The 13,416-nt window shown below is 45.0% G+C and overlaps 1 protein-coding gene across 1 annotated transcript in view; it reads left to right on the top strand.

Moving 5' to 3' along the window:
• Window positions 1–415: 415 nt before the first annotated feature.
• Window positions 416–13,416, top strand: part of LIPC (lipase C, hepatic type) — a 124,272-nt gene continuing 111,271 nt past the window's right edge. Inside the window, exon 1 of the mRNA XM_075273532.1 lies at window positions 416–494. Within this exon, the coding sequence (XP_075129633.1) occupies window positions 416–494 (79 nt within the window). The remainder of the gene's footprint in view (window positions 495–13,416) is intronic.

The raw sequence follows: 13,416 nt of genomic DNA on the forward strand, positions 1-13,416 counted from the left end.
GTTGATTCCACAAAGTAGGTGAAAGTAGTATGGGAACTTTTATTTGAGTCTAGGTTATGGCCATTTCCCAAGGTAAATGGACTGAATCATTTATCATCCAGCCTGTTTCACGTGACCTATTACAAGCTTTAAAAAGGTATGACACATATACTCTTTCTCTCAGAGCCAACTGCGATATCTCCATCAAGCGTCAGGTATTTACAAGGTCTTGTTTTCAAGGTTTTTTTTCCTAAGATATATATATATATATATATATATATATATATATATATATATATATATTTAAAATGTTCTCTTTTTCTTAAATTAAGTTCAAAGCCGAGTAGCAAAGATTTAATAATTAACATGTCTTCTGACTCCTGTGTAGATACATAGAGTACAGGCATCTTGCATCAGCAAACTCATCTCTGTCACTATGGGGAGAATTCAGATCCTCTGGCTCTTTCTAATTTTCCTGGTTTTTAAACAGACAGTTGCAAAAAAACGATGCAAATGTAAGTAAAATAATATTCTATACATTTTAATGTTTATTCATATTACAAGTATTATTCAGATCAACATATGGAAATATATATTTTGAAATATTAAGTAACATACAAATAGCTATAAATAGCTATTTCTATTTTAATAATTAGTAGTCATCAAAATCTTAAGAGAAAAATTAATTGTCAATTAAATAGGTTGCGAAAGGGAATGTAATGTAAAGGGCATGTAATGTATATCCTAATTCATGGCCTATGACGACCTGCATCAAGGCAATGCTAAAATACTTATGTACAAACCATACACAAGCTTTCAGTGTTCTCAGACAGAATCTATTGTACGGGTTCACAGATTCATCTTTCATTTGTGTTTGCCATTTCGGTCAGTAGTGTCTAAATAGGAAGTTATCTCAAAAGCAATATTCACATGCAGGTGAATAATGACATTGTGATGTCCATTTTTTAATGTACATCACAGGGCAGCATTCAATTCAATTCAAGTGAATGGCTCTATTCACATGACCGTTATTTCATCAAAATATAGTTCATGTCCTATTTTTGTCCATTTAAACGCACCTCTCAATACGCTCAAATGTAAGGGGGATTCGTGAAAACAGATGCCCCTTGGACCTTTTTCATGGCCATTTAGCACCTTGGTAGTGTGAATATAGCCTAAGCTTCTATTGCCATGAAAAGAAAATAGGATATTTGGACAGTCTGTAAACTAATTTTCAGGAATTTTTTTTCTTATTCGCTACCAATAGCTGTCGTCAAAGCTATCATGATTCCCGCCTACATGGCAGTGAATTAACCGTGAACACATTGTCCCTATTTCTATCTGAAAATATCAGTCAACCATTCAAAGTGATATTCTCCTTTTTGCCCAGGTTATCAAACTGGGCTTATAGGATCCAAACCAGGTCATAGGTCAAGTTAAATTAAAGGGGTTGTCCCATCACAAGGATCCTATCTATACTGCTTGTTAATGTGGATGTAAGACTTTTCCTAAATACACTGCTTCAGCAAAATTGCTTTGTTTGTGCACTATCTTACTTTATTCAATTCATTGTGGCCACAGCCCTGACTTAGCTGCTCATGAGTCAAGTGATGTAGCTGCCTGCTCTCAGGGGGGAGGGAGTAGGGGCTAAGTGCACGGGAGCCAACCTGTTTATCTAGCTATTCCTGTGTCTACACCACGTGACCTAGCTTCCTGCTATCAGATAGGGGAGAGGAGCTGCTTTCATTTCTTCTGTTCTCCCAGTTATCAGGCTAGCTAATTCAATTGTGTTCATTATGGCAGAGACAGGCAGTCTCTGTATGTAACACAGAATGGAGTTGCTGCTGCCTGTACTTCATAGTCCAATATTGGTGGGCGGAGCTACACGCGAATTTGGGGGCAGAGCTAAATGGCAGGTTGCATGTGAAAACCCCCCCACACACACACACACACACACACCAAATGATGCAAGAAACCAGGAAGAAAGAAGATTTTACAGAAGTAAAGACTGATGAGTATGTGAGGTGGGAATACCCCTTTAAAGGTAATTTATCACCACCTTTATGCCCCTGACTTAGAGAGAAGTAATAACTGATACCATGGAGCAGATTTTCTTATTTTATCTTTAGGTTTTAGACAGTCTAGATAGTGTCAAATTGTACCAGATTGAAAAATGTGTAGTCTAATTATACACCACTTATTGGTTGGCTTAATTTCCAACAAAACAGTACCACAATTTTGGCACATTATTTGTCGTACAGTGTTATATAATAAACCCTGTCCCCTTTGATAAGGCCCATCGCTTTCCCAATAAACCTTGGGATTATGTTTACAAATTGTCTAAACACTTACCCCTCGTTCACATCTGCTTTTGTATTCCGTCCGGGGAGATTCCGCATGTAGACCCCCTGAAAGGAATACAAACTCAATTGCAAGTGCTGTGCTGTCAAAGCACATGGACCCCATAGACTATAATGGGGTCCGTGTGCTTGCCGCGCACTGCCCACACAAATCATGTCCGCATGATAGGGTCTGTGCGCTTTGACAGCATAGCATTTGCAATTGCGTCTGTATTCTGTTTGGGGGGTCCCCATGCGGACTCTCCCTGGACGGAATACAAAAGCAAACGTAAACCAACCCTTAGTAAACGAGATGCAAAGCATGCACAACACATACAACAGAAGGGTGGATGGAGGTAGGGATTAGACCGCAATTAATGAATATAAGGAATCATAGAGGTTATCTGGTTTCTAACCCGGGTTTCTATCAATATTAACCTGTCCGTCATCCATGTGACTATCCTAAGGATAGTCCATCAATTGGATAACCCCTTTAAGCGTAATCTTTCCTTATCAGCTCTGTAACTATTAAAAATAGACATCAGGCATATATAAAAGAAACACCCTGAAATAGATATGTCTGTTGCTACCTTATAGTGCCTTTCATGAAATGAAAAAATGTAACCCTGCTGGATACCACTAGAGAGCCAAATGAGAATGGGGTCTATGTATGCTGGTAAACTTTCACTGTATGTGGTAAACTCACGTAAAAACTATGGTGGGAAAGTAGCCTTACTGGCTAAATAAAACAATATAACCTGCAACTTCTAATGAAATTTGCAATGCACATACTGTAGGGCACAACACAAAATAACACATTCAGTTGCATAGCATCACAAAATAACAATTATATAGAATTTTCACTGTTGTTTTCCAAGAATATGCCAGATTTTTATTACGTAAATCCCTGAGCAGTTCTAAAGGGGTTTCAGCCATTTCTGTCTGGAAATCAGTGGTGGTCTATAACAAATGTGAATACTTTTGTAACTGGATTTTCCCATCTTCAAAGAATCTACCTGTCTATAGTTACATGGACGTCTCTCAGGTTTTACCTTTTTAGGGGTTGGGACTGAGTATACATATATGTAGCACATTATTTTGTTTGGCCATCACAAAGTTCACAGCGGGCAGAAAGGGCGATAACCTTTCTGGAAATCAATCTGTACCACTTTACTTGTCGTTACTTCATAAATACACAATGCACCTGAAGCTCTAGTTTATAAAAGAAATACCTTATTTCATTCCTTTATTGTTCTGTGCTATAATTGAAGTTTCATGAATTTAAGTTATAAGGATAACATTTTGCAGTGGTATATATTGGAATTTCAGAATGAATCACATGGCACTTGGTGCTTCAACCCAACTTCACCTTTACCTTCCATCACCTTCCCTTCTTCATTTGATGTCCGCATCCACCATTCATTTGACCTTCTAGTCACTATCATCTACTGACCACCAGGTCCTGACACTTTCTCTATCACTTTACTACCTGACTTCTATAATTCCTCTAAACTGACATCCCCTCCATGATTATGAGTGACTTTAACATGGTCAATGATGTGTCATTCAACTGCCTCAAAGCTTCAGTCTCTTCCTCATTTGGTCTTTCAGAATAGTCCTCGACAGTCAACCACAAAGAGGGACACATATCTTTTTTCACTATCCTCCCTGTCCTATTAAACCTCTTAAACACTCCTTTCTGACCAGAACTTTCTTACTTTCTCTATCTTATCCTTTTCAGCTATCTCCCCATTCAAAAGCTAGCACATCCATGTAGTAAGCCTAAACATCTAGAACAGGGTCTACAACCTCCAGCACAGTGCTCTCTCAGCTGAGTTACCCCAGAAAAGGAGGTACTAAGGGGGGGAAGCATGAGGAGTGGCATATCATGTCTAAGTAGTCAAGTGAAATAATCACTTGTTGCCCTGTCCATAAACCCTGTCCATAAACTATGGAAACCCACAGACATTTGCTCGTGACCTGGTAATGAATGGCAAAATCTGGAATCTGATTGCAGGGATAACGCTCAACTATGTCACTTGACTATACATGACATTATTAGGACAGAGCATCCCCATGGCCTCTTCATTTATATCACCTCTAAAAGGAGATACGGATTAAATACAGCATATTTTACAATGGGGCTGAGTTGCATTAATCAAGCTCAGCCACTATACAATGTACAACAATGTGACTGGTATTCAGTGAAGGAATTGCATCTGATTGTAGATCTTCTATTGATACAAATCCTAAGAATATGAATCTTATAAGCCTGGTAAACCCCTTTATGAAATTAAAGGGGTTGGCCAGGCTAAACTTTTAAAGCTTAAATCAACTGGGGGCAGTGGAAAAAAAATGTATACTCACCTGTCTCTGTTGCTCCACTGTCTTCCCGCACCCCTGGTTTGTTTGCTCTCCCCGGTCTCTTCCGGCGTTGTGCTGAGGCCGCTGATTGGCCTTAGTGGTCACGTGCCAATCAGCGGCCTCAGCAGGCCTCAGGATGAGGACCCATGATGTCACAGGTAGTTAGTGTCTTCAGCACAATGCCAGAAGACACAGCAGGAGCAGATGAACCAGGTGGCACGGGAGGACACCGGAGCAACAGGTACAGGTGAGTATGCATTTTTATTTTTCACTGCCCCCAACTTATTTAAACTTTAAAAAGGTTGTTTGCCTGGACAACCCCTTTAAGGATGCCATTCACAGACCATGAGTAATCTGGAAAATGTCCATTTTCAACTACAGTGTAGTCAAACAGTATTTGGATGTTTTCTCTTCTTATACATCCTGTATTCTCTTCTGGCACATCCTGATTTTAAAATGGATACATTTTTTTTTTTACATAAAACTACACGCAATACCCTGTAATGACAATGGAATATCAGGTTTGTGAAAATTACTGCACATGGATTACATATAAAAAAAAAACCCCTGCAATATCAGATTTACATAAGCATTCAGAGCCTTCACTAGGTTAACCTCCACCAAGTAATTTCCGCCTTCTCCATGTTGCTGCTATGAGCGTTATATTTCTCATATTCATTTAACACATTTTATCAATAGGATCCTTTTTCTAAGAGCAATTTAAATATATTTAGTTGCAGATAGAAGACACGTAACTAAATACCTTAATGCAGTTAGTCTATAAAGTTCAGACTGGTGGTAAGTGCCTACTGTGTGGTGCTGCTTGTAACAGGATGTGGCAAGAGCTATTTAGTAATTTTCCTGTACAATTGGTCTCTCTGTGCCAGTAGAAAACTGACATGCATGGCATTCCTAGCCAATTTATAGTATTGCAAGTGGCTCCTAATGATAGCATACTGCTTCTTTATAAAGTGCTGTGAATAGTTCTCAACTTATTCTGGTACATATATCTAAGGCTATGTATTAGAATCACTGCCCCTCCTTCCCCAACCAGAGTGACAGCCAAAAAAAAATCTGCTACAACGATGTCAAACTGAGGTCTTTATTTGCCTGAAGATATAGTGTGATAGGATGAGAACATTTCCAAATTCTAGAAAAATAAAAAGCTTTTTCTTATGTAAGACATTATTTTAGCAATGCAGATGATGACCGTTTTTAGATTAAGGAATCCGTTGTCCACAAGGAGTCTACCCCCTAAGCAGTCCCTGTGTAGGAGATGGTGTGGCGATCATGACCTCAAGCAAAATTGCAATTAAATGAGCATTTTACCTCAATTACAATTAATGATGATTATTTATTCTGGTCCCTTTACCCAACGACCCTTTTAGAGTATAAGCATGTGTTGGTTAAACCTCAAGAGGTTCACCCAGTGGTTTTGTTCGACCAAACACAGCCAAACCGAAACTTCTGCATTGGCTTTCCCTAGGAGACTAGGAGTGTAGAGAAACCCTGCAGACCCCATTTTAGTCTATGTAGTCCATTGGTTTCCACTGGTAACTGCTTTTTAAGTGGACAGGGTCTCCGTCTCTTGGGTCCCCATGTGGACCCAAACAACGGAGACCCAAATGCTAGTATGAACCTAGTGTAACTTTGCATTATGAAGATAGAAAACTGTGGGTGAAATTTGCAGCTATATGCAAATGTATATAGCACATGTATAATGGCCCCTTATACCACCATAAAGTATAATGTCCTCCTTTCACCACCACATTATAACTTCTCCCCTATGCCCTTCTTATACCCCCATATAATGCCCCCATACAGTACAATGGCCCTCTTATGCCCCCATATAAGGGTCTGCTATGCCACCATACAGTAAAATGCTCCTTTAAACTCTCATACAATTGCCCCTTAATGCCCCATGCAGTACAAAGACCCTCTTAGGGCCCCATATAGTACCAAACCCCATATAATGGTCCCTTATTCCCCCCATATAATGGTTCCTTATGCCCCATGCAGTACAGTGTCCATTTATTCTCTCATATAATGGTTTCTTAGGCTCTTATATAAGATATAACATCCCTTAATCTCTAATCCATTACAGTCCTCCCTTCTGCTTTACTTCCTTCCATTACTTTATGGGGAGAGTGGTAAGTATAGATTTCACATTCACTTACCACTAGTAGTCCTTCCAGTCAATGCCGCAGCAGGGTGAAGGCGAGGGCTTGAGGATCTATGAGTAGTACGTGAAAATAAAATCTGCTTTCATTGCTCTTGTCTATTAGTGGAGTGAGCACTTCCATCTGTATTTATGGAAGGGATCATTGTAGAAGCGTGTCTGGGTTTGTCGAGTGCTGCTCCTGTTTATTGTACACAGAAGGAAGGTTTAGTCTCTAATTTACTTCCTCTCACTAAGGGGGAGTTCACACGGTGTAAAGTGGCGCGCAATCTGGCACGTATACACGTGTCAGCAGTTTGCACGCTCAAAAAGATCCCATTGATTTCAATGGGAGTTACGATCGTATACGGCGCGTAATTTTGCGCCGTGGGTTTTTTTTTTTCACCATTTTGCCTCTGATTTAAATAAAAGGTGATCTAAGTAATAGACATTCCCCAAAATGGTATAACTAAAAAGTACATCTGGCCCCGCAAAAAAAACGCTCTATGGATCTCCTTACAGCTGCAGGGTCAGTCACGTTATTAAGGGGTGGTAAGGATGTTTCTAAACAGTGTACACACTTTTATACAGTAGTTACTTGACAAAGGTATTTTAGGCACTAAATACCATAATATAGATATTTAGAAACCTTGAGAAATTGATATTACTGTAAATCTCTGGCATTCACAGTTTCGTCAACCATGGTTTCACTTAGCCGTGGTTAGTGGAGGGGGTTATGCAAGTGTTTATATTAATGACTTATACGTTGGATAAGTTATTAATATAAGATTGTTGGGGGCTAACACTAAGTCCATACACTGATCAACAGTTCTCTGAGCAGTGTATAGAGCCTGAAGCAGGTGACTTTGCACACTGTGCAGAGACTGGGCATGCAACAGCATACACACTGCGGTACGCCATTGCTCCTGGCTCTCTACCTTGTGCAGAATAAAGTTTAATACTCTCTATGGTTTCCGGTGTCCGCGGGTAGCCTCAGGACCTATTTCCAGTGGATTCTGGGGTCTTACTGTACTTAGATGAATACCTTTCATCTTATACCTGTATGGCTATTTTTCAGAGCTGTTTTATTTGCAACATTCAAGAAATGGGAAGACATCGTTACTAGAGATGAGCGAACACTAAAATGTTCGAGGTTCGAAATTCGATTCGAACAGCCGCTCAATGTTCGTGTGTTCGAACGGGTTTCGAACCCCATTATAGTCTATGGGGAACAGATACTCGTTAAGGGGGAAACCCAAATCCGTGTCTGGAGGGTCACCAAGTCCACTATGACACCCCAGGAAATGATGCCAACACCTCTGGAATGACACTGGGACAGCAGGGGAAGCATGTCTGGGGGCATCTAACACACCAAAGACCCTCTATTACCCCAACATCACAGCCTAACAACTACACACTTTACACACTCAATACCACCTCTCTGACAGTAGGAAAACACCTTGAAACATGTGTATTTGGCACTTGCAGTGAGGAGAGCTTGTCACCAGCAGTGAATTTGGCCCTTGTAGTAAGTTGAGGTTGGCACCAACATTTGTTTTGAAAATCAGGGTGGATTGAGCCTCTAACCAGCAGAGTTTGGGCAAATTCATGGTGGAGGGAGCCTCTAAACACCCCAGTTTGGGCAAATTCATGGTGGAGGGAGCCTCTAAAAACCCCAGTTTGGACCAATTCATGGTGGAGGGAGCCTCTAACCAGCCCAGTGTGGGCAAATTCATGGTGGAGGGAGCCTCTAAAAAACCCAGTTTGGACCAATTCATGGTGGAGGGAGCCTCTAACCAGCCCAGTTTGGGCAAATTCATGGTGGAGGGAGCCTCTAAAAAACCCAGTTTGGACCAATTCATGGTGGAGGGAGCCTCTAACCAGCCCAGTTTGGGCAAATTCATGGTGGAGGGAGCCTCTAACCAGCCCAGTTTGGACCAATTAATGGTGGAGGGAGCCTCTAACCAGCCCAGTTTGGGCAAATTCATGGTGGAGGGAGCCTCTAAACAGCCCAGTTTGGGCACATTCATGGTGGAGGGAGCCTCTAACCAGCCCAGTTTGGACCAATTAATGGTGGAGGGAGCCGCTAAACAGCCCAGTTTGGGCAAATTCATGGTGGAGGGAGCCTCTAAACAGCCCAGTTTGGGCACATTCATGGTGGAGGGAGCCTCTAACCAGCCCAGTTTGGACCAATTAATGGTGGAGGGAGCCTCTAAAAACCCCAGTTTGGACCAATTCATGGTGGAGGGAGCCTCTAACCAGCCCAGTGTGGGCAAATTCATGGTGGAGGGAGCCTCTAAAAAACCCAGTTTGGACCAATTCATGGTGGGGGGAGCCTCTAACCAGCCCAGTTTGGGCAAATTCATGGTGGAGGGAGCCTCTAAAAACCCCAGTTTGGACCAATTCATGGTGGAGGGAGCCTCTAACCAGCCCAGTTTGGGCAAATTCATGGTGGAGGGAGCCTCTAAACAGCCCAGTTTGGGCAAATTCATGGTGGAGGGAGCCTCTAAACAGCCCAGTTTGGGCAAATTCATGGTGGAGGGAGCCTCTAACCAGCCCAGTTTGGACCAATTAATGGTGGAGGGAGCCTCTAACCAGCCCAGTTTGGGCAAATTCATGGTGGAGGGAGCCTCTAAACAGCCCAGTTTGGGCACATTCATGGTGGAGGGAGCCTCTAACCAGCCCAGTTTGGACCAATTAATGGTGGAGGGAGCCGCTAAACAGCCCAGTTTGGACCAATTCATGGTGGAGGGAGCGTCTAAAAACCCCAGTTTGGACCAATTCATGGTGGAGGGAGCCTCTAAAAAACCCAGTTTGGACCAATTCATGGTGGAGGGAGCCTCTAACCAGCCCAGTTTGGACCAATTCATGGTGGAGGGAGCCTCTAACCAGCCCAGTTTGGACCAATTAATGGTGGAGGGAGCCTCTAAAAAACCCAGTTTGGACCAATTCATGGTGGAGGGAGCCTCTAAACAGCCCAGTTTGGGCAAATTCATGGTGGAGGGAGCCTCTAAACAGCCTAGTTTGGGCCAATTCATGGTGGAGGGAGCCTCTAACCAGCCCAGTTTGGACCAATTAATGGTGGAGGGAGCCTCTAACCAGCCCAGTTTGGACCAATTCATGGTGGAGGGAGCCTCTAACCAGCCCAGTTTGGACCAATTAATGGTGGAGGGAGCCTCTAACCAGCCCAGTTTGGACCAATTCATGGTGGAGGGAGCCTCTAAACAGCCCAGTTTGGGCAAATTCATGGTGGAGGGAGCCTCTAAAAAACCCAGTTTGGACCAATTCATGGTGGAGGGAGCCTCTAACCAGCCCAGTTTGGACCAATTAATGGTGGAGGGAGCCTCTAACCAGCCCAGTTTGGACCAATTCATGGTGGAGGGAGCCTCTAACCAGCCCAGTTTGGACCAATTCATGGTGGAGGGAGCCTCTAAACAGCCCAGTTTGGGCAAATTCATGGTGGAGGGAGCCTCTAAAAAACCCAGTTTGGACCAATTCATGGTGGAGGGAGCCTCTAAACAGCCCAGTTTGGGCAAATTCATGGTGGAGGAAGCCTCTAACCAGCCCAGTTTGGACCAATTAATGGTGGAGGGAGCCTCTAAACAGCCCAGTTTGGGCAAATTCATGGTGGAGGGAGCCTCTAACCAGCCCAGTTTGGACCAATTCATGGTGGAGGGAGCCTCTAACCAGCCCAGTTTGGGCAAATTCATGGTGGAGGGAGCCTCTAAAAAACCCAGCTTGGACCAATTCATGGTGGAGGGAGCCTCTAACCAGCCCAGTTTGGACCAATTAATGGTGGAGGGAGCCTCTAACCAGCCCAGTTTGGACCAATTAATGGTGGAGGGAGCCTCTAACCACCCCAGTTTGGACCAATTAATGGTGGAGGGAGCCTCTAACCAGCCCAGTTTGGACCAATTCATGGTGGAGGAAGCCTCTAAAAAACCCAGTTTGGACCAATTCATGGTGGAGGGAGCCTCTAAACAGCCCAGTTTGGGCAAATTCATGGTGGAGGGAGCCTCTAAACAGCCCAGTTTGGGCAAATTCATGGTGGAGGGAGCCTCTAACCAGCCCAGTTTGGACCAATTAATGGTGGAGGGAGCCTCTAACCAGCCCAGTTTGGACCAATTAATGGTGGAGGGAGCCTCTAACCAGCCCAGTTTGGACCAATTAATGGTGGAGGGAGCCTCTAACCAGCCCAGTTTGGACCAATTCATGGTGGAGGGAGCCTCTAAACAGCCCAGTTTGGGCAAATTCATGGTGGAGGGAGCCTCTAACCAGCCCAGTTTGGACCAATTCATGGTGGAGGGAGCCTCTAAAAAACCCAGTTTGGACCAATTCATGGTGGAGGGAGCCTCTAAACAGCCCAGTTTGGGCAAATTCATGGTGGAGGGAGCCTCTAACCAGCCCAGTTTGGACCAATTCATGGTGGAGGGAGCCTCTAAAAAACCCAGTTTGGACCAATTCATGGTGGAGGGAGCCTCTAAACAGCCCAGTTTGGGCAAATTCATGGTGGAGGGAGCCTCTAAACAGCCCAGTTTGGGCAAACTCATGGTGGAGGGAGCCTCTAACCAGCAGAGTTGGTGGAAATCAGGGTGGAGGGAGCCTCTAACCAGCAGAGTTGGGGGAAATCAGGGTGGAGGGAGCCTAGTATTAGCAGAATTGTGCAACGCTTATGGTGGATGAGTATGAGGATGCGGAGGAATTGGAGAGGTTGAGTACAGACATGGAGTTTCATGTTGGGGTGCTTTACACAGGTGGGCACAAAAATGACGGCTCTACCCAGTGGTGGTTCATTTTTATCAAAGTGAGCCGGTCGGCACTCTCAGCTGACAGACGGGTGCGCTTGTCAGTGATGATGCCACCGGCTGCACTGAACACCCTCTCAGATAGGACGCTGGCGGCAGGACAGGACAGCACCTCCAAGGCATATAGGGCAAGTTCAAGCCACAGGTCCAACTTCGACACCCAATACGTGTAGGGCGCAGAGGGGTCGGAGAGGACAGGGCTGTGGTCGGAAAGGTATTCCCGCAACATGCGCCTATACTTCTCACGCCTGGTGACACTAGGACCCTCCGTGGCGGCACTTTGGCGAGGGGGTGCCATCAAGGTGTCCCAGACCTTAGACAGTGTGCCCCTCGTTTGTGTGGACCGGTGAGAACTTGGTTGCCTACTGGAGGAACTGCCCTCCCTGCCGCCAACGTCACATGCTGGAAACATCTCCATCATATTCTGCACCAATTGCCTGTGGCAAGCATTGATGCGATTGGCCCTCCCCTCTACCGGAATAAAAGACGAGATGTTGTTTTTATACCGGGGGTCAAGGATAGCAAAGATCCAGTACTGGTTGTCCTCCATGATTTTGACAATACGCTTGTCGGTTGTAAAGCACCCCAACATGAACTCAGCCATGTCTGCCACAGTGTTAGTTGGCATGACTCCTCTGGCCCCACCGGAAAGTTCAATCTCCATTTCCTCCTCATCCTCCATGTCTACCCATCCGCGCTGCAACAATGGGACGATTCGAAGTTGCCCGGAAGCCTCCTGTATCACCATCACATCATCGGACAACTCTTCTTCCTCCTCCTCCTCCTCCTCCTCCTCCATTAAACGCAGTGAAGCGGACAGATGTGTGGACCTACTCTCCAGCTGTGACGGATCGGATGCTATCCCTAACTCCTCTGTGTGATCTGAGTTATCCCTGATGTCAATCAGGGATTCTCTCAGAACACACAAGAGCGGGATTGTAAGGCTCACCATCGCATCCTCAGAGCTCACCCTCCTTGTGGACTCCTCAAAGACCCGTAGGATGTCACAAAGGTCTCTCATCCATGGCCACTCATGGATGTGAAACTGAGGCAGCTGACTTTGTGGCACCCTAGGGTTTTGTAGCTGGTATTCCATCAAAGGTCTCTGCTGCTCAACCACTCTATTCAACATCTGAAACGTTGAGTTCCAGCGTGTGGGGACGTTGCACAAAAGCCGGTGTTGTGGCACATGCAGGCGTTGCTGGAGAGATTTTAAGCTAGCAGCGGCTACTGTCGACTTGCGAAAGTGGGCGCACATGCGCCGCACTTTCACCAGTAGCTCTGGAACATTGGGGTAGCTCTTTAGGAAACGTTGCACCACTAGGTTGAAGACGTGGGCCAGGCATGGAACATGTTGGAGTCCGGCAAGCTCCAGAGCTGCTACCAGGTTCCGGCCGTTATCACAAACGACCATGCCTGGGCCCAGGTGCAGCGGCTCAAACCATATTGCCGTCTCATCGAGGAGGGCATCCCTCACCTCGGAGGCAGTGTGCTGTCTGTCCCCCAAGCTGATCAGCTTCAGCACAGCCTGCTGACGTCTACCAACGCCAGTGCTGCAACGTTTCCAACTCGTAGCTGGGGTCAATCTAACAGCGGAGGAGGAGGCGGTGGCGGAGGAGGAGGCGGTGGCGGAGGAGGAGGCGGTAGAGGAGGAGGAGGAGGGGGGTGTTCTTCTCGTGTCCCTGCCAGGAATGTTAGGCGGGGAGACGAGGTACACCGGGCCAGTTTGGGAAGCAGTCCCAGCCTCAACTACATTCACCCAGTGTGCCGT

The sequence above is a fragment of the Leptodactylus fuscus genome, chromosome 5, assembly GCF_031893055.1.
Source record: "Leptodactylus fuscus isolate aLepFus1 chromosome 5, aLepFus1.hap2, whole genome shotgun sequence".
NCBI classification, from domain to species: Eukaryota; Metazoa; Chordata; class Amphibia; order Anura; family Leptodactylidae; genus Leptodactylus; species Leptodactylus fuscus.